General features: G+C 44.0%; 1 protein-coding gene across 6 annotated transcripts in view; it reads left to right on the plus strand.

Moving 5' to 3' along the window:
* Positions 1–22,460, plus strand: part of fam20b (FAM20B glycosaminoglycan xylosylkinase) — a 187,412-nt gene that overhangs the window by 127,366 nt on the left and 37,586 nt on the right. For all 6 annotated transcript variants that reach the window (XM_041208264.1, XM_041208262.1, XM_041208265.1 and 3 more), the window contains one exon: positions 8,487–8,573. In XM_041208264.1, the coding sequence (XP_041064198.1) occupies positions 8,487–8,573 (87 nt within the window). The remainder of the gene's footprint in view (positions 1–8,486; positions 8,574–22,460) is intronic.

A 22,460-nucleotide genomic window follows, 5' to 3' on the forward strand; every position in this document is an offset into this window, starting at 1 on the left:
GGCCGTGATGGCGGGTTTTCACGCTGTATCCTCCCATAGTTATTTATGCATTCCTGGGAAACACGCCGTTTCCATGGCTTTCATTTGTCTGCCCTCCATCACCTCGCCACTTCATCGCACCGGATGCCATATTTAAAGTCAGCCGTGTGGACACATCTTAATGCTTCCAGCCCACAACCACTGCAGGGAAGACCTCCATGAAAGGCAAGAAGACTGCAGCCCCCAGCTTTGGTGATGCGTCACTGGACTGCCTTTTGGATGCTGTGGAGGCCCGCCGGAATGTCCTCTCCTCCGCTCTGGCCGCAGGGTGGGCAGCGGCATGACCAACCAGGCTTGGGAAGCAGTGACAAAGCTGGTCAGTGCCAGTGCCCTTCAGAAGAGGACAGCCACCCAGTGCCGCAAGAGGATGAATGACCATCTCCCTTCCACTAGGGTGAGTCACTTTTCTCATCACTCTCAACTCACACACACACACACAAACCCATCACACATCCACAGGAATCTCACTCGCTGTCATTTCAAGGGACATCAGCATTCACTCGCACATTCAGCTTCATTGTCCTCATTGTGTCCATGGGACCACTCACCACCTATACTTATCATCTGGCATGGCAAGTGCGTTGCTTACACTCTCTGCATCTCCACTCATGCAGGACAAGCTGGCACACAACAAGTTGGAGAGGTCGCAGACCGGTGGAGGAATGCCTGAAATCAAGGTCCTCACTAACTTTGAAAACAGAGCCATCTAGCTGGCTGGTGATGATCTGGACCGGTCCTGTGTTGATGGTGAGGTCGGCGGTGCTCTGCCAAGTGAGGGTCTAGCAGTGCAACATCCATCAGACAACTGTGAGTGACGTACCCTGTTTCACAGGCCATTGCCATGCACTAGTTATCTCCCCTTGCTTCTGCAGGCATATCTGGGAAACAGCTCATGAAGCCTATGATCCACGGCCTCCAAACAAGCCCCGAAGAAACCTCTGAAGAGGAATCTGGAGGCACCCTCCTTCTAGTCCCATCACAGCACTCACCCACACCCTCCACCAGTGCAGAAATACGCACCTCATTGGGACCTAGCTTTAGAGTAGCCTCGTGAACACAATCTGGTGAGCACATAGTGCTGTCTGATCCACAGCAGGTGGTAGCAGGGATTTCCCAGGTGTTTGGCATTCAGAGGACTGCCGGAGGCCAGAAATTTGCTGAGCCCGAGTCAGATGACGAGCCTCTGGACTCTAATGTCACAGTTGCTGGAGCTGCAAAGGCAAGCTTGAGAACATCAAGAAGGGATGTCCACTGCACTCCTCAGATTGTAAAGCACAATGGAGGAGTCCTTCTGCCTTCACTCTGAGGCGATAGCACCAGCATGCCAATGCACTGAGGTCAACATTGGTAGGATGGCAGCCAGCATGGAGACCCTGGTCCAGGCCGTCGCTCCTACACTGCTGCACAGGCTCAACTCCATTGCTGATGTCATAGTTGGCCTGCAACAGTATGTGAGAGAGGTGCCGGGTAGCTCGATCTCACTCCAGCTATCCCTTCTCCTCAAGGAGTCAGCCTGGGGCCCTTGGGCTCCCATAGGGAAGAGGATCAACAGGTGCACACCCCAAGGCCATTCATCCAGGTGTCTCTGAAAGTGTCAGGCCCATCCAAATCCCCTCTTGTTGTGATCTCAGCTGCTCCAGCTCCACAGGCCGAGGACTGTCACACTGCCACACAACAGGACCCTGGAAGTAGGCCGGGGCGCACCAGATCTTGGTCCTCCAGAGGACGGTCCGCCAAGGTCATCACAGACAGGGCGTCGCAATCAGCAGGCTGCCTTCACCTCCACTGTAGATGTCCGGGGAGCACAAAGACATAGCGGCAGGGTTAGGAAAGTTAAGAAGAATTAATTGCACAGCTTGGGCACGGGTGTTAATCACTTTTACATACTGTTCACTATTGTCAATAAGCTCCCAAGAATGTCTCCCTGCCTATGGCTCCTTGTTCTGTTGAGCAGTGTTCGTGTCACTCAGGTGTGAAACTTTTCTGCACAAGATAAAGGCAAGTGCCTCAGTCCAGGGCCTCATCCCTGTGCTTTGTACAGCCTTCGGACCAAAGTAATAATCCAGCCTCACACTCGCTGGACACATTACTGATGCCTGCACCTTGACAGTGCTTGTCATTGCTGCCAGAATGTAGTGGGCAGGTGTCACAGAGTACCCTCATTCTCTATGTGCTCTCAGCACCTTTAAGATGGAGCTGGCCCCCATCTCTTCAGCATCTGTGACCAGTAATGCTGTGCTCCTGAAGGAGTCAGATGCTGAAGGCGGGCGAAGAATCAGATGCTTTTAAAGTTTCAGGGCTGTGTCTCCATGATGTGACCCTGACCGCAGAGCGCAAGTGAGCTGCCCTTGGCCAGACAGGAGTCAGACATTCTCAGAGGCTATATGAAGATTTATGGAGTGTCCTCACTGCATATTGTCATCATCCTCCTGCAATCGAGCGACTATTAAGGCCTCCACTGTGTCTCCATGACAGGAGTATTATCACACAGGGTATGTGTGCTGCCATAAGCTAGACTGGAGTCAAATGTTCATGGATGCAATGTGAGGATCTATCTCCTCACTGCATGTTGTCATCATTCTCCACAAATCTAGTGGCTATGAGGGCCTGCTGAGCATGCCTGCCTAGCCTAGCCAGTGCGAGGGCCTCATCCCCGTCATTGTCGCCTTTGAGGACCTCCACACCCTCATCCCCATTGGCGTTGTCCTCATCGGAGGAGACCTCCAGCTCCTCCATCTCCTTTTCAGCCAGCTCCTCTCCCTGTTGTAGCGCCAGGTTGTAAAGGGTGCAGCAAACAATAATGATGTGCGACATCCTCTGCGGACCATATTGCAGGACTCCACCAGACAAGTCCAGGCACCGGAACCTCGTTTTCAGCATCCCAACGGTCTTCTCCACCAAGTTGCAGCATGAGCCTCATTATACCTTTGCTCTGCTGCAGCCTGAGGCCATCGCACAGTTGTCAACAGCCATATTCTCTACAGATAGACCTTGTTCCCAAGGAGCCATCCCTGCAGCTTCTGTGGACCCTGGAAGACTTCAGGAATCTGTGACTGACTGAGGATGTAGGAGTCATGCACATTTCCTGGAAAGCATGCGCATACCTGCAGGATGCGTTTGTGGTGGTAGCACCACAGCTGCACATTCAGCGAATGGAATCCCTTGTGGTTGATGTAGTTGACGGCGTTTTACGACAGAGACCCGAGCACCACATGAGTGCAGTTGATCACATCCTGCTCCTGTGGGAAAACCGAGATCTGAGCGAATCCAATTGCTCTTGCATCCTAGCTGTCCTGGTCTCAGGTGAAATGTACAAAGTTGTGTGCCCTCATGAAGATGCATTTGTGGTGAAGGCTTGTGAGATCCCATAGAGGTCATCTGTGGAGCCCTGAAAGGAACCACTGGCGTAGAAATTGAACGCCGCTGTCACTTGCGCGGCCAATGGCAGTGGATGCTCTCCTTGCCCCCATGGTGCCAAATCCTGCAGCAGATGGTAGATGTAACCAGCTAGTTTCCTTGACATGCGCACTCTTTGGCGACACTGGTTCTCGGTCATCTGCAGGAATGAAAGGTGGTGTCTGTAGACCCTAAGTGTTGCTAGGTGCCGACTAGTGATGGCTCGCTGTGACTCTTCAGCGGTGAGTGTGGGAGCCCCAGCCACCCCTCCTTCCAGAGGGTGCTACTACTCCTGTGCAGACAGGAGCCTCAGTTATTCTCTCCTCTGTCGTCTTCGTTCTCTGTAGGCCATCAGGCACACAGCTAATACACCAGGCTCCAAGATCCTGATGTGCTTCTCCTGCAGAATGAAAGAGAGAGACAAGTTCAGGCACCGGAACCTCCAGCATGGGTGACCTGGTTGAATCTGTAGGCCCCTTAACGCTTCCCAGAAAGTGTTGGCCACCACTTGGATGGCCAGAAATTAGAGCGCTGCATGGCTGCCTGAGACTCCACCCCCCACCTCTGCCCCACTACACCCAACCGATTGGCTGCAACTTTGCCCACTGGGCTGCATGCTGTGCTCTCAGCTCAGGCACAGGCATTCTCCTAACCCACGCTGCAAGGCAGCATTATTAGTTTGAACCATTGCACGGACTAGTCCAAACCCGGATGCTGACGTTGCAAGGAGCTGTGAGTGCCTCCACCACTGCTCCATGGGCAGCTTTAGCAAGGAGATTAAACAATGTGTGCAGTTGTACAATTGCTCTGCAGTCCACTAAAATGCTCATGACATTCCAGTCTGTGGGGGGAAATGGGGAGGGGGTGGGGAGTTGGTTGGGGGGCGGTGATGTTGAAAAGCTCTGGAGCGCTTTGTGCCACTTTGATGCATCTTCCTTGCTTGAATGGGCAGATAAACTAGAAGCCCGTCTCCAATCATATAAGTGGCTGCACTTGAACTGGCCCAGCTGCAGAGGAATGGTCACTTTATAAAAGGTTGCACAAATAAGTTTATATAAGTAATGCATGGCTGCTTCCCTCACTTACCCTTAGCACCCCCCGCCCCCTCCCGGATGCTTTTGCGCTTTATTCAATCGCCTTTGTGTGCCCCCCTCGCCACCCTGCCCCCCAGTCCCGTCCCCCCCCCCTGCCAGCCCCCGTACCCCATCCCCCCCAATCCCCCCCCGCCCCCGTCCCCTCCACCGTGAAACCGATGACAGCATATTGTCCGCTCACGCCACCAAACACACCCGACACTGGTGGGCATGGATAATCCCAGCCACTATCTTCCGCCTGTTTTTCCTGTAGAAATATAAAAATAGATAGTAAGAGTTTTAATTAATATTTTAAAAAGAAATGAGTTAACAAAGTGAGCATTAGTCCTATAGAAGGTGAGTCTGGAGAATTGATAATGGCAAACAAGGAGATGGTAGACGAATTGAACACGTATTTTGCATCAGTTTTCACTATAGAGGATATAAGTAACATTCCAGAAGCAGCAATAAACCAGGAAATGGATGTGGGGGAGGAAGTCAGGAAAATTACAGTCACCAGAGAAGTGGTCCTGAGTAAATTGTTGGAGGTGCGGGCTGACAAGAACCTGGGTCCTGATGGACTTCATCCTCGGGTCTTAAAAGAAGTGCCTAGTGAGATAGTTGATGCATTGGTTTTAATTCTGTAAAACCCCCTAGATTTGGGGATGGTCCCATTAGCAGTGAAAATGGCAAATGTAACCCTATTATTCAAAAATGGAGGGAGACAGAAAGCAGGAAACTACAGACCAGTTAGCGTCATATCTTTCGTAGGGAAAATGTTAGAAGCTATTTTTAAAGAAGTTATTGCAGGGCACTTGGATAAGCTCACGGTCATCAGGCAGAGCCAATGTGCTTTTGTGAAAGGGAAATCATGTTTAACCAACTTATTTGAGCTCTTTGAGAAATTAACATGTGCTGTGGATCAAGGGGAACCAGTGGATGGACTGTACTTAGATTTCCAGAAGGCATTTGATAAAGTGCCACATCCAAGGATATTGCGGAAAATATAGTATAATATGGGTAACATATTGGCATGGATAGAATATTGGCTAGCTAAAGGAAGCAAAGAGTAGGCATAAAAGAGTTTTTTTCAGGTTAGCAAGATGTAATGAAAGGTGTGCCACAGGGATCAGTGCTGAGACCTCAACTGTTTGCAATTTATATAAATGACTTGGATGAACATAAGATCTTGGAGCAGGAGTAGGCATTTCAGCCCCTCGAGCCTGCCCCGCCATTTAGTGGCTGATCTCATTTCGGCCTCAGCTCCAATTTCCCGCCCTCTCTCCATAACCTTTCAACCCATTACTAATTAAAAATCTATCTCCTCCTTAAATTTATTCAGTGTCCTGGCATCCACTGCACTCTGAGGTAGTGAATTCCACAAAGAAAAGTAATTCCTCCTCATCTCTGATTTAAATCTACCACCCCTTAGCCTAAAACTATGGCCTCTCATTCTAGAATGCCCCACAAGAGGAAACATCCACTCCATGTCTACTTTCTCTATCCCCTATAGCATCTTATATACCTGAATTAGTTCTCCTCTCATCCTTCTAAACTCCAGTGAGTATAGGCCTAAACTGTTCAATCTCTCCTCGTAAGACAAGCCCTGCATCTCTGGAATCAATCTAGGTGAACCTCCTCTGAACCGCCTCCAATGCAATTACATCCTTCCTCAAGTAAGGGGGCCAAAACTGTGCACAATACTTCAGGTGTAGTCTCATCAATGTCTTGTACAGTTGCAACAACACTTCCCTATTTTTATACTCTATTTCTTTAGCAATAAATGCCAAAATTCCATTTGCCTTCCTTATTACCTGCTGTATCTGCATACTAGCTTTCAGTGATTCATGCACGAGGACACCCAGATCCCTATACACTGAAGCATTCTGAAGTTTCTCTCCATTTATTCTTCTGACCAAAATGGATAACCTCACACTTATCCACATTAAACTCCATCTGCCAAATTTTGGCCCCTTCACCTATTCTGTCCATATCCATTTGTAAATTTATTTCTTCATTGCAACTTACTTTCCCACCTATTTTGGCGTCATCTGCAAATTTAGCCTTCTATCCCTGAATCCAAGTCATTAATATAGATTGTAAATAGTTGGGGCGTAAGGACCGAATCCTGTGGCACCCCACTAGTTACAGCTTGCCATTCAGAAAAAGACCCATTTATCCCAACTCTCTGCTTTCTATTGGTTAGCCAATCCTCTATCCAAGCTGATATGTTACCCCTAATTCCGTGTGATCTTATCTTGTGTATTAATCTTTTGTGTGGCACCTTATCAAAGGCCTTCTGGAAGCCCAGATATACTACATCAACAGATCCCCATTATCCACTTTGCTTGTCACATTTTCAAAGAACTCTAGCAAATTAGTCAAACACGATTTACTCTTCATAAAACCATGCTGACTGATGGATTGCATTTGGACTTTCCAAATGCCCAATTACTACTTCCTTAATAATGGATTCCAACAATTTCCTAACAACAGGTGAAAGGATGGATGGGATGGTTGCTAAATTTGGCAAAAGATATTTAGGAAAATGAGTTGTGAAGAGGACATAAGGAAGCTACATAAAGACATAGATAGGTTAAGTGAGTGGCAAAGATCTGGCAAAAGGAATATAATGTGGGAAAATGTGAAATTGTCTATTTTGGCAGGAAGAATAAAAGAAGCATATTATCTAAATGGTGAGAGATTGCAGAGCTCTGAGGTGTAGAGGGATCTGGGTGTTCTAGTGCATGGATCTCAAAAGACTAGTATGTTGGTACAGCAAGTAATTAGGAAAGCTAATAGAATATCATCTATTATGAGGGGAATTGACTACAAAAGTAGGGAGGTTATGTTTCAGTTGTGCAGGATGCTAGAGAGACCACATTTGGAGTACTGTGTACAGTATGGTCACCTTATTTAAGGAAGGACGTAAGTGTGTTTGAAGCAGTTCAGATAAGGTTTACCAGACTAATACCTGAAATGGGTGTGTTGTCTTATGAGGAAAGGTTGGACAAACTAAGCTTGTATCAGCTGGAGTTTAGAAGATTAAAAGGTGACTTGATTGAAACGTATAAGATCCCGAGGGGTCTTGACAGGGTAGATTTGGAGAGGATGTTTCCTCTTGTGGGAGAATCTTGAACCAGGGATCACTGTTTAAAAATAAGGTGTCACCCATTTAAAACAGAGCTGAGGCGAAATTTTTTCACTCGAGGGTTGTGAGTCTTTTGAACTCTCTTCCTGAAAAGATGGTGAAAGCAGTCTCTTTCAATATTTTTAAGACAGAAGTGGATAGACTCTTGGGGGGTGATAGGTTATCAGGGGTAGTTGGGATGCAGATTTCAGGTTACTATCAGATCAGCCATGATGGTGGAGCAGGCTCAAGGTGCTGAATGGCCTACCTCTGCCCCTTGTTCTTATGTTTGTAGGTCATTTCTGGGAGCTGCTGTCGTCTTTAATAGGTGAAGTTGGTGCAGTATCTCTTTGTGCTGGATGAATAGGCTTCCCAATAGTTGCAGACACTAGTGTTATTACTGGGGTGGCCTCTCATTCATCAGTAGAACCATTAAGATAGATAGTACAGAAGGTGACCATTTACCAGTTGTTCTCCCTTACAACTCACTCACTGAATCTTTGGATGTATTTGCCCTCATGCTTGCCATTGTAGGAATGAGTGATGGGGGGTACTCGATTCAGAATTGACATTGAGTGATTCTTTGGCATGTAAATGATTGACTTATATTGTATTTTAGAGTGCTGGTGGTCAATATCTTTTGAAACTGCATACAAGCAAAACGTTTTCTTGAGGGATGCATTTTTTCTGCTGTAGTGGAGATTATCTTGGGAGGAATTATTTTTCAAGCTATATTTTCAATCTGTCTTTCACATGATGCACTTTAAAACAAATAAAAGCTACCTTCCATAATATAACAATTGTAAAGTTTAATTCTTGTTTAGTTATTCCTTTTGCTTTTCTTTTAGGTACAGCAGGAGTTATGTGGTGGAAGGGGAGCCTTACGCTGGTTATGACAGACACAATGCTGAAGTATCTGCTTTCCATCTGGATCGGTACTGTACATGTTACTTGTTTTTCGTAGAAAGCTAGTATAAGAATTGAAAAGTGTGCTAGCATCCTGATGAAACCAATATTCAAACTGAAGACTGTTTCAGTTTCGCTCTTTTTCCAACAGTGGGAGACAGTGCCGTTTAGCACTTCTTCGTACATGGATTTTCATAGTCTGAGCCTCCATCCCCCCATACTGCAATAATGTGATTAAAAATTGTAACATACGTTTCTTTCTGCTCAGCACTGTTGATTTTCTTTTGGTGGTGTCAGTGTCAATAAAGGAAAACACTGTCTTTCTGTTATGCCATGTTAAACATGATCACTAAAATTCTCTAATTGTTCAGTTTTTTTCTGTGTGAATCCCTATTGCGTAAAAAGGCCCCAAGTTTAACTCTCTAAGTAGGTGAGTTTTGAATGAGTTAAAGCCTTGCCCAGGGTCTTGGTTGAGTTAAAACTTCCTTCAGCTGAACATGCTGAAGACTGAGAAGGTTTTCAGTTCTTAGCATAAACTGCCCTCCTGACATCTGGAAGCTGACACCATGCTTGTGGATGATACAACTCATGGGCAACTTAGAGATGATGAAAAGGATGCAATCAAATATAGATTCTATTGGAGTTTCTAATGTAACATAATTAGGGAAGGAAGACAAAACTAGCGCTATAGTTGTGTCCTGTCTAGAGAGGTAAGAGAGGAACCATTCAAGGGAAGTCACAGAGAGCTGGAAAATAGGATAAACATTGGAGGAAAACAGTATGATCGAGCCTGTTAATTGTTAAATAAAAATCGAGGAGGATGAGGGGCAGCAATTTGAACAGGGTTCTGGGGAGATGGAAAAAAGACCCTGATTTTTCTTTTCTTTTGGAGAGCAAAATGGTGTACCTCCTTTACAGACTGTATCTTAAAAAAAACACATCTCTGCCCACGTTTATTGACACTGATTCTTTGAAGGCCTGAGACTAATTTGTCAGAAGTGGAACAGAATGTTGGCACAGCAAGGTGACCTCAGCAGGTGCAGCGTCACTGAATGGAGAGCTTTCTTCAGAGTCTGTGATGCAGAAAGGAACTTCACTGAAAGATTTTTAAGAACTCTGAAGTTATGAGGGCGAAGTAACAATATCACTCATAAGCTACTTCAAGTTTGAATCAAATTTTACTTAAAAACTTTGAACAGATTTTACTTCCAGATGTTTTGAATGTATTCCCTACTGCCAATTTTCTCCGCCCAGCTTGTCCCAATTCGATGCTCTTTGCTCGTAGCCCTCTAAATTTCCCTTTTACAAGTATATATCCAACTCTTGTTTGAAAGTTATGACTGATTTTCACAGAAATACAATTTTCTTCTCTCTTGTTTTCTCTGTCGTGCTGATCATTGTCATGCTTTGCCTTACAGTATGTTGCTTTGTCTCCCTGTTTTTCTTATGATCTGCCTTGCTTTTAATGTATTGGAAACGTCATGATGTGTCACTAAAATACTAATTTTCCACGTGTGCTGGTGCTGGGCCGTATTCAGTAGGAACTAAAAGTAGAACATAAATGCTGGCCTAGCCAGCAACATCCACATCCCATAAATGAATTTAAAAAACGAAACGTGTTACTGAAGGATGTACATTCATGAGGACCGTACCAGTGATTTCACAATATATTATCTTGGTGGGCGAGCTTCCATGCCAGAAGTGCACATGTGAAAAATCAGCCCTTCAACTCTTGGGCTTTTAGTGTGTAGTGAGGGAATTATTATTTCAAATCGCCAAAAACAGAAAACTGGGCTTTAGAGCTGAGTCAGTTGATAGCACCCTTGCCTCTGAGTCAGAATGTTATGAATTCATGTCCCACTACACAGATTTGACCACATAGATCAAGATTAACACTCTAGTGCAATACTGAGGTGTTTTTTTTTTATTGCCCATCCCTATTGCCCATCCGTAATTGCATATATTGCCCATCTCTAACTGCCCTTGAGAAGGTGGTGGTGAGCTGCCTTCTTGAACTGCTGCAGTCCATTTGCTAGGTAGGTGCACCCACACTGCTCTTAGGGGAGAGAGTTCAGGGATTTTGACTTGGTCACAGTGAAGGAACAATGATATATTTCCAAGTCAGGGTGGTGAGTGGCTTGGAGAGGAACTTGCAGGTGGTGGTGTTCCCATGTGCCTGTTGCCCTTGTCCTTCTAGGTGGTAGCAGTTGTGGGCTTGGAAGGTTCTGTCTTAGGAGCCTTGGTGAGTTCCTGCAGTGCATCTTGTAGATGGTACACACTGCTGCCACTTTATGTCGGTAATGGAGGGAGTGGATGTTTGTGGATGAGATGTCAATCAAGCAGGCTGCTTTGTCCTGAATAGTGTCAAGCTTCTTGAGTGTTGTTGGAGCTTCACTTATCCAGGCAAGTGGAGAGCATTCCATCACACGCCTGACCTGTGCCTTGTAGATGATGGACAGGCTTTAGGGAGTCAGGAGGTGAGCTACTCGCTACCAGATTCCTAGCCTCTGACCTGCTCTTGTAGCCGAAGTATCTATATGGCTAGTGCAGTTCAGTTTGTGGCAAACTGTAACCCTCAGTATGTTGATAGTGGGAAATTCAGTGATGGGAATGCCATTGAATGTCATGGGGCGGTGGTTAGATTCTCTCTTACTGGAGATGGTCATTGCCTGGCACATTTGTGGCATGCATGTAACTTGCCACTTGTCAGCCCAGGCCTGGATATTGGCCAGTCCTGCTGCATTTGCACATGGACCACTTTATTGTCTGAAGAGTTGTGAATGGCGCTGAACATTGTGCAAACATCCCCACTTCTGATCTTAAGGTGGAAGGAAGGTCATTGATGAAGCAGCTGAAGGTGTTCGGGCCTTGGACACTAACCTGAGGAACTGCAGTGATGTCCTGGAACTGGGATGATTGACCTCCAACAACTGCAACCATCTTCCTTTGTGCTAGGTATGACTCCAGCCAGAGTTTTCCCCCTGATTCCCATTGACTCCAGTTTTGCTAGGGCTCCAAGATGCCACACTTGGTCAAATGCTGCTCTGATGTCAAGGGCAGTCACTGTCGCTTCACCTTGTGAGTTCAGCTCTTTTGTCCACGTTTGAACCAAGGCTGTAATGAGGTCAGGAGCTGAGTGACCTTGGTGGAACCCAAATTGAGCGTCAGTGAGTAGGTTATTACTAAGCAAGTGCTGCTTGATGGCACTGTTGATGGCCCCTTCCATCACTTTACTGATGATTGAAAGTAAACTGATGGAGCGGTATTTGGCCGGGTTGGATTTGTCCTGCTTTTTGCGTACAGCACATACCTGGGCAATTTTTCATGTAGCCGCATAGATGCCAGTGTTGTAGCTGTACTGGAACAGCTTGGCTAGGGGCATGGCAATATCTGGAGCACCGATACTATTGCCAGAATATTGTCAAGGCCCATAGCCATTGCAGTGTCCAGTGCCTTCAGCCATTTCTTGATATCATGTGGAGTGAATTGAATTGGTTGAAGACTGGCATCTGTGATGCTGGGGGCCTCCAGAGGAGGCCGAGATGGATCACCCACTCGGCACTTCTGGCTGAAAATTGTAGCAAATGCTTCAGACTTATCTTTTGCACTGATGTGCTGGAGCTTCCTCAAATATCCCCATCCTGAATGATGGGGGAGCCCAGCACATCAGTACAAAAGAAGAGCAGCACTGTTGGAGTTGCCGTCTTGTATATGAGATGTTAAACCATGGCCCCTTCTACACACCCCTCCTCCCCCCAGGTGGATGTTAAAGATCCCAATACACTATTTCAAAGAAAAGCAGTGAGTTATCCCTGATGTGCTGGCCAATATTTATCCCTCAATCAACATCACACAGCAAAAAGCTTATCTTTTCATTATTACATTGCTGTTTGTGAGAGCTGCTATGCATAGATTGGCTGCTGCTTTTCCTACATTAGAACCATGACTGCATTTCAAAACAATTGAACTGGTTGTAAAATGCATTGGGACATCCTGAGGTCGTGAAAGGCACTATATCTATATAATTCTTTCTTCAACCCCTCATTTCATTGTACAGTATCAATGGCTGCGCTGTTCTACACTGTATTTCAGCAGTTCAGTGTTTGAATAATCAGCTGAATAATTTCACAAATTGCTTGCTGTAAAGAGTTTCACATAAAGCAAACTTACAGTAATTCAGCCTTTCTAATATAGCAGCAACTGAAATCAAGTTTGTGTAAAGTGCTAAAAACAAAAAAACTGCGGATGCTGGAAATCCAAAACAAAAACAGAATTACCTGGAAAAACTCAGCAGGTCTGGCAGCATCGGCGGAGAAGAAAAGAGTTGACGTTTCGAGTCCTCATGACCCTTCGACAGAACTTGAGTTCGAGTCCAGGAAAGAGCTGAAATATAAGCTGGTTTAAGGTGTGTGTGTGGGGGGCGGAGAGATAGAGAGACAGAGAGGTGGAGGGGGTTGGCGTGGCCGCAGCGACAAACAAGCAGCGATAGAAGCAGACCACCAAAAGACGTCAACAACAATAGTACAATAGAACACATAGGTGTTAAAGTTAAAGTTGGTGATATTATCTAAACGAATGTGCCAATTAAGAATGGATGGCAGGGCACTCAAGGCACAGCTCCAGTGGGTTTTTTTTTATATAATGGAAATAGGTGGGAAAAGGAAAATCTTTATAATTTATTGGGAAAAAAAAAAGAAGGGGGAAACAGAAAGGGGGTGGGGATGGGGGAGGGGACCCACGACCCAAAGCCGTTGAATTCAACATTCAGTCCGGAAGGCTGCAAAGCCCCCAGTCGGAAGATGAGGTGCTGCCCCCCCAGCCCGCGCTTATATCACCAACTTTAACTTTAACACCTATGTGTTCTATTGTACTATTGTTGTTGACGTCTTTTGGTGGTCTGCTTCTATCGCTGCTTGTTTGTCGCTGCGGCCACGCCAACCCCCTCCACCTCTCTGTCTCTCTATCTCTCCGCCCCCCACACACACACCTTAAACCAGCTTATATTTCAGCTCTTTCCTGGACTCGAACTCAAGTTCTGTCGAAGGGTCATGAGGACTCGAAACGTCAACTCTTTTCTTCTCCGCCGATGCTGCCAGACCTGCTGAGTTTTTCCAGGTAATTCTGTTTTTGTTTTGTGTAAAGTGCTGTTTGATAACAGCATTGGGAGTTGCTGGATTTTCTATATAATGCTGTAATCCTGCCATGCTTCTTGTTTATGCTAGACCAAGGGCAACAAAGGTCATAATTCCAAAGAAATTGAAAAGCAAAATGACCACCTTGGAAACAACTGACAACCATGAGAAAAGTTAGGGATTTTAGCATAATAAAATTGCCAGTCTTCTTCAGGGTGTTATAACCTACTATTGTAACCTGCTGTTGTGCTGTTTTATAGACTTTTTTTGTTATTTAAGTAAAACCTGCAACTTGTTGAAGTCCTATGATATATAAAAATATATTATAATGTTTTTTGTCTTTATTTTGATGTGGATTTTACAATACCATGAAAAGAATCTAATGTCAAGCAAGTTTGTAGTTGGACAGTTCTGAGCAGGTCTACATTTCTTTTGATTTAATTATATCATCCCATTATTTCAGAATGTTTTGTGCATTGCAGGCAGGACTTTGCCTGTGCATGAACTAAATTCCATTTGAATTTATGAAAAACATTTGGCAGGGTGATATGCAATTAGAAATTAGTAGTGTAATCAGCATTCAGGCACTAAGTTTGCATTTATTATTAGAGCAGTCTGGCATGTATTTGTAAGCTTTAATTCTAATCAGTTCCTATGTGTAGCATGCACAATTACATATTACATCTGCATTAACAGTGTACAGTTTGAAGTACTACTTTCTGGCATCATAGAATGATTAGATATTAAGGTCTTCAATCATGGCAATGTAGCATATTGACGGTGTAAATGCTGTTCCGTTGACTCTAAATTACACTATAATGACGCAGCCCTGTTAATTGCTTAATTAGAAACTCTCTATGCAGACTTCGTCCTGAGGCTCCTGGCCTTTCTCTAATGGGTTGCAGACATCTCTGGTGAGCTGGAGAGATTGAGACTGTGCGTTGGACTGGCATTTAAACATGGTGCCTGGACCTTTGAACCCGCTAGCTGACGGCAGGCAGACGAATTGGCTACCAGGTGATTTGGAGCAAAACACATCTCTGCATAATTAATGAGGCTCCAAGCACAGAATCGGGTGCGAGTTGCTGCCATTATGTACGGCGGGCTGGGCACTGCCAAAATTGCCCACCACCACACTTAGCTTCATTTTGGGAGAATTCTGCCCATTGAGTCTCGAGACTCATTCATGCAGTGTTTTTATTTGTTCATGGGATGTCGGCAGCAATGGCTAGGCCAGCATTTATTGCCCACCCTTAATTGCCCTTGAGAAGGTGGTAGTTGCAGAGTAAAGAGTTAACCCTAATGATCGCTTCTGAGCACGTGCCTAAGGAGCTATGTCATGGTGATGTTACTGACTGAGAGAAGATGCGTGTGAAGCATCTTGGAGAGCAGCTCCAGCTATGTCTTAGTCTCATTTAACCTTTGTAAGTAGTTAGCATGTAAATAAATGTTTTTGAACAAAAGACCATTGCCTCCAGCAAGATCTATTCTAGAGTAACAGTCAATGAATCCCAAGATCAGCTCAATAACAGATGGTGGCAGCAGTGACTACACCCACAGAGGAACAGTAAAAAATGGCAGGAAAAGTCTCAAGTGAAACCCAGCAACAGTGCTGAGCAGTTGGTGAAGGACTTCAAGGCAAACCCAGCAACCACACTGGAGACAACCAAATAACAAGGGCAGCCTAGTGACAGGCAAGACCAGCAGCACAGGAAAAGATAGCCTTGAGCCAGGGTGAGAAATGGCGACTACTTTGCCCTTACCAGGATATTTCAGAATATAAAGGGCCCAGACAGGCTGAGCAACGGCAAAATTGGCAAATAAACAGAAAAAAGATCAAGTTAGCACTTTGCTCCCAACAGTAAATAACAATGCTGGCTGAACGAAAAGACAGTCTCCTAAGGGGATCTCATCGGAGCCTTTGACTCATACTTCAGCCTTCCTAAAAATATTGCAATTGAGAGGGTGAAATTTAATTGGCTTAGTCAAAAACAGGATGAAGGGATTGGCTCAATCATCAATGAATTTTACTATCTAGCCAAAAGTTGAGAATATGGAACGCTAAAAGACAACCTGATCAGAGATAGAATAGGTGTTGGCATTTTAGATGACAATTTCTAGATGCCTTACAATCTTGGGAAGATTTAAATTTAAACAGAGCTGTACAAATGGCCAGACAGGCTGAAGAGTGGAGGCAGAATAAGGCTTCTGTCAGAGATGTGAGGAAAATTTCCCAAGAACGGCCTGATGAAGTAATTCAATTTATAGGTTGTAAAACTGAAAGTATAGCAAGGCAGCAACCAGCCAACCGCCATTTTTCACTGTCCCTGCTGTGGCAAGAAGGTGGTCCACAGGTGGGAAGAATGCTCCGCCCAAATTGTGCAGTGCCATGGGTGTGGCAGGTTAGGCCATTTTCAAATGGTCTGCTGTTCCAGAAAATCTGCATTTACCAGACAGAAGGAGAAATCTATTAAAGGAACCTCCATTCAAGAAATTCGACAACCAGGAAAGCACCCTCCTAAAAGAAATAAAGGAAAATAAAAACCAATATTGGAGTGCTGAGGTAAATGGACATCTGGCTGAATTCAAGTTAGGCAGGAGCTGGTGTCTCAGTGTTGTCTGACAGATTTCATAGCCGAATAAAGTGACACGACAATTGTAATCTATGCAACTCCAAGGTTCAGAGGGCGTCAAGTTAAACGTTCAAGGCCAGTTAGATACAGCACCAAAATACAAAGATAGATTATAAAATTTGATGAAGTTAAAGCAAGAACACAAGATAATGAATTTAGGAGGGAATTACCCACATTTTCTAAAAGGCTTAGGTAACTTGAAGACTATGTATATCACTTTACCCTCAAGACAGATGCTAAGCCTATTTGTCTACTAACGCCCAGGAAGGTCCCACACCCACTTCTGAAAAGAGTCAGGAATGAGATGCTGCAATAAGGACTAATTTTGCCAGCCACTAAACCAACCAGGTGGCGCTCTGATATGGTACCAGTTCCAAAGCCTAATGGCTCCATTCAAATCTGCATTGATCTAAAACACATCAACTATATAGTGGAATGAGAAATACATCCAATGACATCAGTAGATGAGAAGTTGGACAAACTTGCAAAAAGCACAATCTTTGCCAAACTTGATGCCACAGTGGATTCTGGCAGTTATCATTGAATCAAGTGTCAGAATTCCAAACTACATTCAATAAGTGCCTTTGGATGGTGCTGCTTTAACCATCTGCCATTTGGCATCAAGTCAGCCTCTAAATATTCCAATATACTGCAGGGGATGGAAGGCGATATATGCCACATAGATGATATCTTGATCCGTGGGTTGACAAAACAGGAACACAACAAACGAGTCAGGGAAGTCTTACTAATGCTGCAAGAGGCTGGCTTGATGCTCAAAGACAAATGTTAGTTTTCTAGGCCCACAATCAAGTTCCGAGGGCACATTATGCAAGCAACTGTGATTACTGCAGACCCACAGAAAATGAAGGCAATAAAGGAATTCCCGTCACCTTGACATATAACAGAGCTACAAAGGTTAATGGGCATGGTCAACAAGGTAAATTCTTGCCTCAGTTAACCCTGATAAATGAACCCTTTATACATCTTTTATGGCAGGACCAGATGTGGTGCTGGACTGAGCATCAGCAGCAGTCATTCAAATGATACATTCCAAGCAAATCCATCTTGAGGAAATATTTTAAACATTGTCACCGCTTTAACATCTTAGACGATCTCTCGCTATACAATGCAAGAGTGATGGTACCAAGAGCTCTCCACCTGGAAGTCCTCCAGAAGATCCACCAAGGACATCTTCATGTATCCAAGTGCCGAGGTAGGGCACAGCAGTCAATATGGTGGCCAGGGATTTCACCTTCTATTGAAGAGATAGTCTCCAACTGCATCACCTGTGCCATTCACAGGCAGAAGCAAAAGGAGCCACTTCTGCCTTTCGCCTTCCCATCAAGGCCTTGGGAATGCCTTGGCATGGATTTGTTCGACTATAAAGGGAAAATATTTCTTATAGTAGTAGACTATTATTTCCACTGGATAGAGGAGCAAAAGTTACAAGGCCTAACTTCTGAAGCCATTATTACCTCCTTTTAGAAAATGTTCTCTACACTTAGCATTCCGGACATTGTAATCTCCGATAATGGACCACAATTCACCGACGAGTCCTTTCAGTCCTCTGCAGTGTTGTGTGGATTTGTGCATGCTGCAAGCTCCCCAAAATAGCATCAATCTAATGGAGAACCTGAGCGAGGAGTTTGTACTGTAAAACACCTACTAAGGAAGAATGACAACTTTGAGCTTGCTCTGCTTAGTTATCACTTGACACCATTGCATAATGGGTTTTCCCAATGCAAGCTTTTGATGGGCTGCAGGCCAAAGACCCAACTTCATTTCCTGCCCCGCACCTTGCCACCAAATGTCATAGTGGAAGACCATGATAGAACTAGGAAGAAGCCTACTGAGCAAGTTAAGCATCTGTGTTTAACTAGAGCCAATAGGGCTCAAGACCTTCTGATTCTTGGAAGGGAAGAGCGGGTATGGATCAGAGATCAGAATTATGGTAATTGAGAAGCTAAAGCAGCTGAGATCATATCTGGCCAAGACCTAGTCGGACATCATTTGATGGAACAGATATGCCCTAATTTCAATGGACAGAAAACCGTCAACAGCATGAGAAGAGTACCCTGAACCTCAGGAGAATGTCATACCGACAGAACAACAAATGAGGAAAACCAGGAGTGACAGCCCACATGAACTGGCTTCAGAGCAACAGGGTTCCCATCAACCTCAGAAGGAGCTCTGCACTCGTTCAGGAAGTCAGATGAAACCAGCACATAGGTTTTACCTTTAAGAGAAGAGACTTTGGGGGTAGGTGTAGGAGAATGTGTGCATAGTAGTATGGGGATAAAGATGCGGCGCGGGGTGGGGGGAGATAAAGATAACTCTAATGATAACTACTAAGCATGTGCATAAGGAGCTATGTCACAGTGATGTCATTCACTGAGACATGGCAAGAATATGAAGCATCTCAGAAAGTAGCTCCAGCTATGTCTTGGTCTTATTTAACCTTTATAAATAATTAGCATGTAGATAAATGTTTTTGAACAAAAGACCATTGCCTCTAACAAGATCTTTTCTAGAGTAATCTCGAGATAAACCCACAATAACAGTGGAATGAAATAAAACGCAATGCACTTTGGAAGTGGATAAGTAACAAAGAGCAAAATTAATCTACAACAAATGATTGCTTTTAAAGGAAATACTTCTTAAAAACTGCAAATGAAGTGCCATGAGTTTCGTTAGAATTAATTTTATTTAGCATTTATGCTCATCCCTAGTTGCCTAGGTGGTGGTGAGCTGTTTTGTTCTGCAGTCAGTGTGGTGTAGGTACACCCACAGTGCTGTTAAGAAGGGAGTTCCAGGATTTTGACCCAGCGACAGTGAAGGATGGTGAGTGGCTTGGAGGGGAACTTCCAGATGGTTGTGTTCCCATCAATCTGCTGCCCTTGTCCTTCAAAGTGGTAGTGGTCATGAGTTTGAAAGGTGAGCAATTAACAGTTGGGAGAGAAGGGTGGGAGAATTCAAATTCCACCAGCTGCTGTGGTGAGATTTAACCCATGTCCCCAGAGCATTAGCCTGGGTCTCTGGATTACTAGTCCAACATTACCACCACACCACCACCTCCCCTGAATGCATTGAATGAAACATTCCTGTGGAATTAACTGTGGAACAAAATGGAATAGGAGAACAGAATGGAAAGAAAGGCAAGTCAAAGTGAAAATTTATGTGTTGATGAAGTAAGAGATTATGTAAAGAAAATATTTATTTTTATTTTATTTATTTTTTAGTTCTGATCAGGATTCTGTCTTTTATCTATACCAATCTTCTATCTGTTTCCAGCATTTTATTTTTTATTTTCAGTTTATGGCATTTAGAATTTTTCTTTCTTCCTTTATATTATGACTTTAACTCATGGTTATGTTGATGGGAAATTGAAGATGGTAAAATGTGATTCGGATTCCAGCAGAGCATTTCTGTGTCATTTATGAGGATCATTAATTGACAACCTCTTTTGCTAATTTCTTTTATTGACAAGCAAATGCTAGAAATTAGTGTTTTCATCTGAGTTCCAGTGGATTCTTTTCATCTTGCATGTGGTGGATGCAAGCACATACATCACGATAAATTATACAGTACTTGGAGGCGAGTTGCTAGCATTGTAAAGCTCTCTGGAGAATTATTTTGGAATGATGTTTGACTAATGCTTCAATCGATTTGTTATTTTTGGACACTGCTGGTAATAGAAAAGAGATCAATGAGGAGTTAACTTCTTTGGGAAAATTAAGTACTCTGATGGGGGTTCCAGTCTACGTGTTATACTGAAGTATATACCTCTTTCATCAAAATAATTAGATAAAAGCAAAATACTGTGGATGCTGGAAATCTGAAACAAAAACAGAAAATGCTGAAAAAACTCAGTAGGTCTGACAGCATCTGTGGAAAGAGAAAAACAAAGTTAATCTTTTGAGTCCGTATGACCCTCTTCAGAGCTGAAGAGAAATGGAAATGTGACAAAATTTATACTGTTTAAGGGGTGGTGGGACAGGTGGAGCTGAATAGAAGGCCAGCGATCGGTGGGGACAAAGGAGGGATTGACAAAGATGTCATGAACTAAAGGACAAAGGGATTGTTAATGGTTGTGGTTAGTGCTAAAAAGGTGTTAATAGTGGCATAAAGGTAAGAAAGCAGAATGTGATTATAGCAGAACAGGGTAGCATTGAGTGAAATAACAGCATGGAACAATTCATAGATGGCCCTGTGGGAGGTGGGGTGAGGGGAGGTGGGGGGAAAAAGGAGAGAAAAGGGGATAAACCTATGGATGAATGAATAAAAATACAATAAGTGGATAAAAAAATAAAAATGAATGTTGAAGAAAGGGGATTAAAAAGGGGATGAGGATGGAGGAGAGAGTTCATGGTCTGAAGTTGTTGAACTCAATGTTAATCCAGAAGGCTGTAAGGTGCCTAATTGGAAGATGAGGTGCTGTTCCTCCAGTTTGCGTTGGACTTCACCAGAAGCAGGCCAAGGACAGACGTGGGCAAGAGAGCAGGATGGTGTGTTGAAATGGCAAGCGACCGGAAGGTTTCGGCCATGCTTGCAGACAGACCGGAGGTATTCCGCAAAGCAGTCACCCAGTCTGCGTTTGGTCTCTCCGATGTAGAGGAGACCTAGCACTAACCACTACCATTAACAATCCCTGTTGTCAGACCTGCTGAGTTTTTCCAGCACTTTCTGTTTTTGTTTCATCAAAATAATTGTTGATTACTAGGTTGTCAGAGGTAAGAAGTCAGTGCTATGTTCATTACATTTCTAGACAGCAGAGCTGCCAGAAGGATTTTATGACTTCGAAGTTTAGCACTCAACAGTTGTTAACAAGTGGGTGACATAGAAGTAATTTTTGAAGATTTGTTAATTTAAAATAACACACCATAAGGTGTTGAAAATTTATGTGCCCATTTAGTTTGGCAGGTTTTTTTCAGCAAGCGGTTGCCGAGATGTTGATTGTTAAAATTGCTTTGATGAATTCCTCTGTTGTTCTAACAAATTTTTGCAGTGAATAGCTTATCTGCAAGAAATATGTTGCCTCCTAATTTGTCATGCCAAACTATAATACCTCAAATTTATTAATATTGAAATTCATTTGCTAATTATATGTCCATTCTGCAAGTTTGCTCATAATTTGATTTAATTTGTTGCATTATTGACCATCTCAACCAACCCCACCCCGGCCTCCCTTGCCCATGTCCATCTTAGGGGAGAAAGTGAATGGCATAATTGGTTTTTGATGAATGTAGTGATATGTATATTTCACTCTTATGCTATCTACAATAGCAACTTATATTTATATAGCATCTTTAACACAAAACATCTCAAAGCACTTCACAGTAACATTATAGAGATCAGGTGACCTAAAGCTTGGTCAAAGAGATAAGTTTCAAGAAGTGTCCTAAAGAAGCAAAACGAATTAAAAAGTTGGAGAGGTGGAATTCCAGAGCTTAGAACCTAGGCAACTTAAGGCACGGTCAATGGTGGAGCAATTAAAATCAGGGATGCTGAAAACACCAGAATTAGGAGACCGCAGATATCCTGGAGATTTGTGGGCCTGGGTTAAAGGATTAGGGGGAGTATCAGGCCATGGAGGGATTTGAAAACAATGATGAAAATTTTGAAATCGGGGCATTGCTTGACTGGGAGCCATGTAAGTCAGTGAGCGCAGGGCGGTAGGTGAACAGGCGTTGGTGCAAGTAAGGGTAGTGGCAGCAGAGTTTTGGACGACCTGAAGCCTATAGAGGGTAGAATGTTGGAGACCATCCAGGAGTGTATTGGAATAGTTGAGTCTAGAGGTAACAAAGGCATGAGTGAGGGTTTCAAAAGAGGGGCTCGGTGATGTTATTGAGGTGGAAATAGACAGACTTGGTGATGGTGCGACTATGTGGTCGGGAGCTAATTTTGTTGTCAAATAAGACACCAAGTTTGAGAACAAAAGATAAAAGCAAAAAACTGCGGATGCTGGAAATCCAAAACAAAAACAAAAATACCTGGAAAAACTCAGCAAGTCTGGCAGCATCTGTGGAGAGGAACGCAGTTAACGTTTTAAGTCCGAATGACCATTCAACAGAACTAAGTAAAAATAGAAGGTGAAATATAAGCTGGTTTAAGGGGGGGTGGGACAATTAGAGCCAGTGATAGGTGGAGATAA

This window comes from Carcharodon carcharias, chromosome 16 (genome assembly GCF_017639515.1).
Source record: "Carcharodon carcharias isolate sCarCar2 chromosome 16, sCarCar2.pri, whole genome shotgun sequence".
Lineage (NCBI taxonomy): Eukaryota > Metazoa > Chordata > Chondrichthyes > Lamniformes > Lamnidae > Carcharodon > Carcharodon carcharias.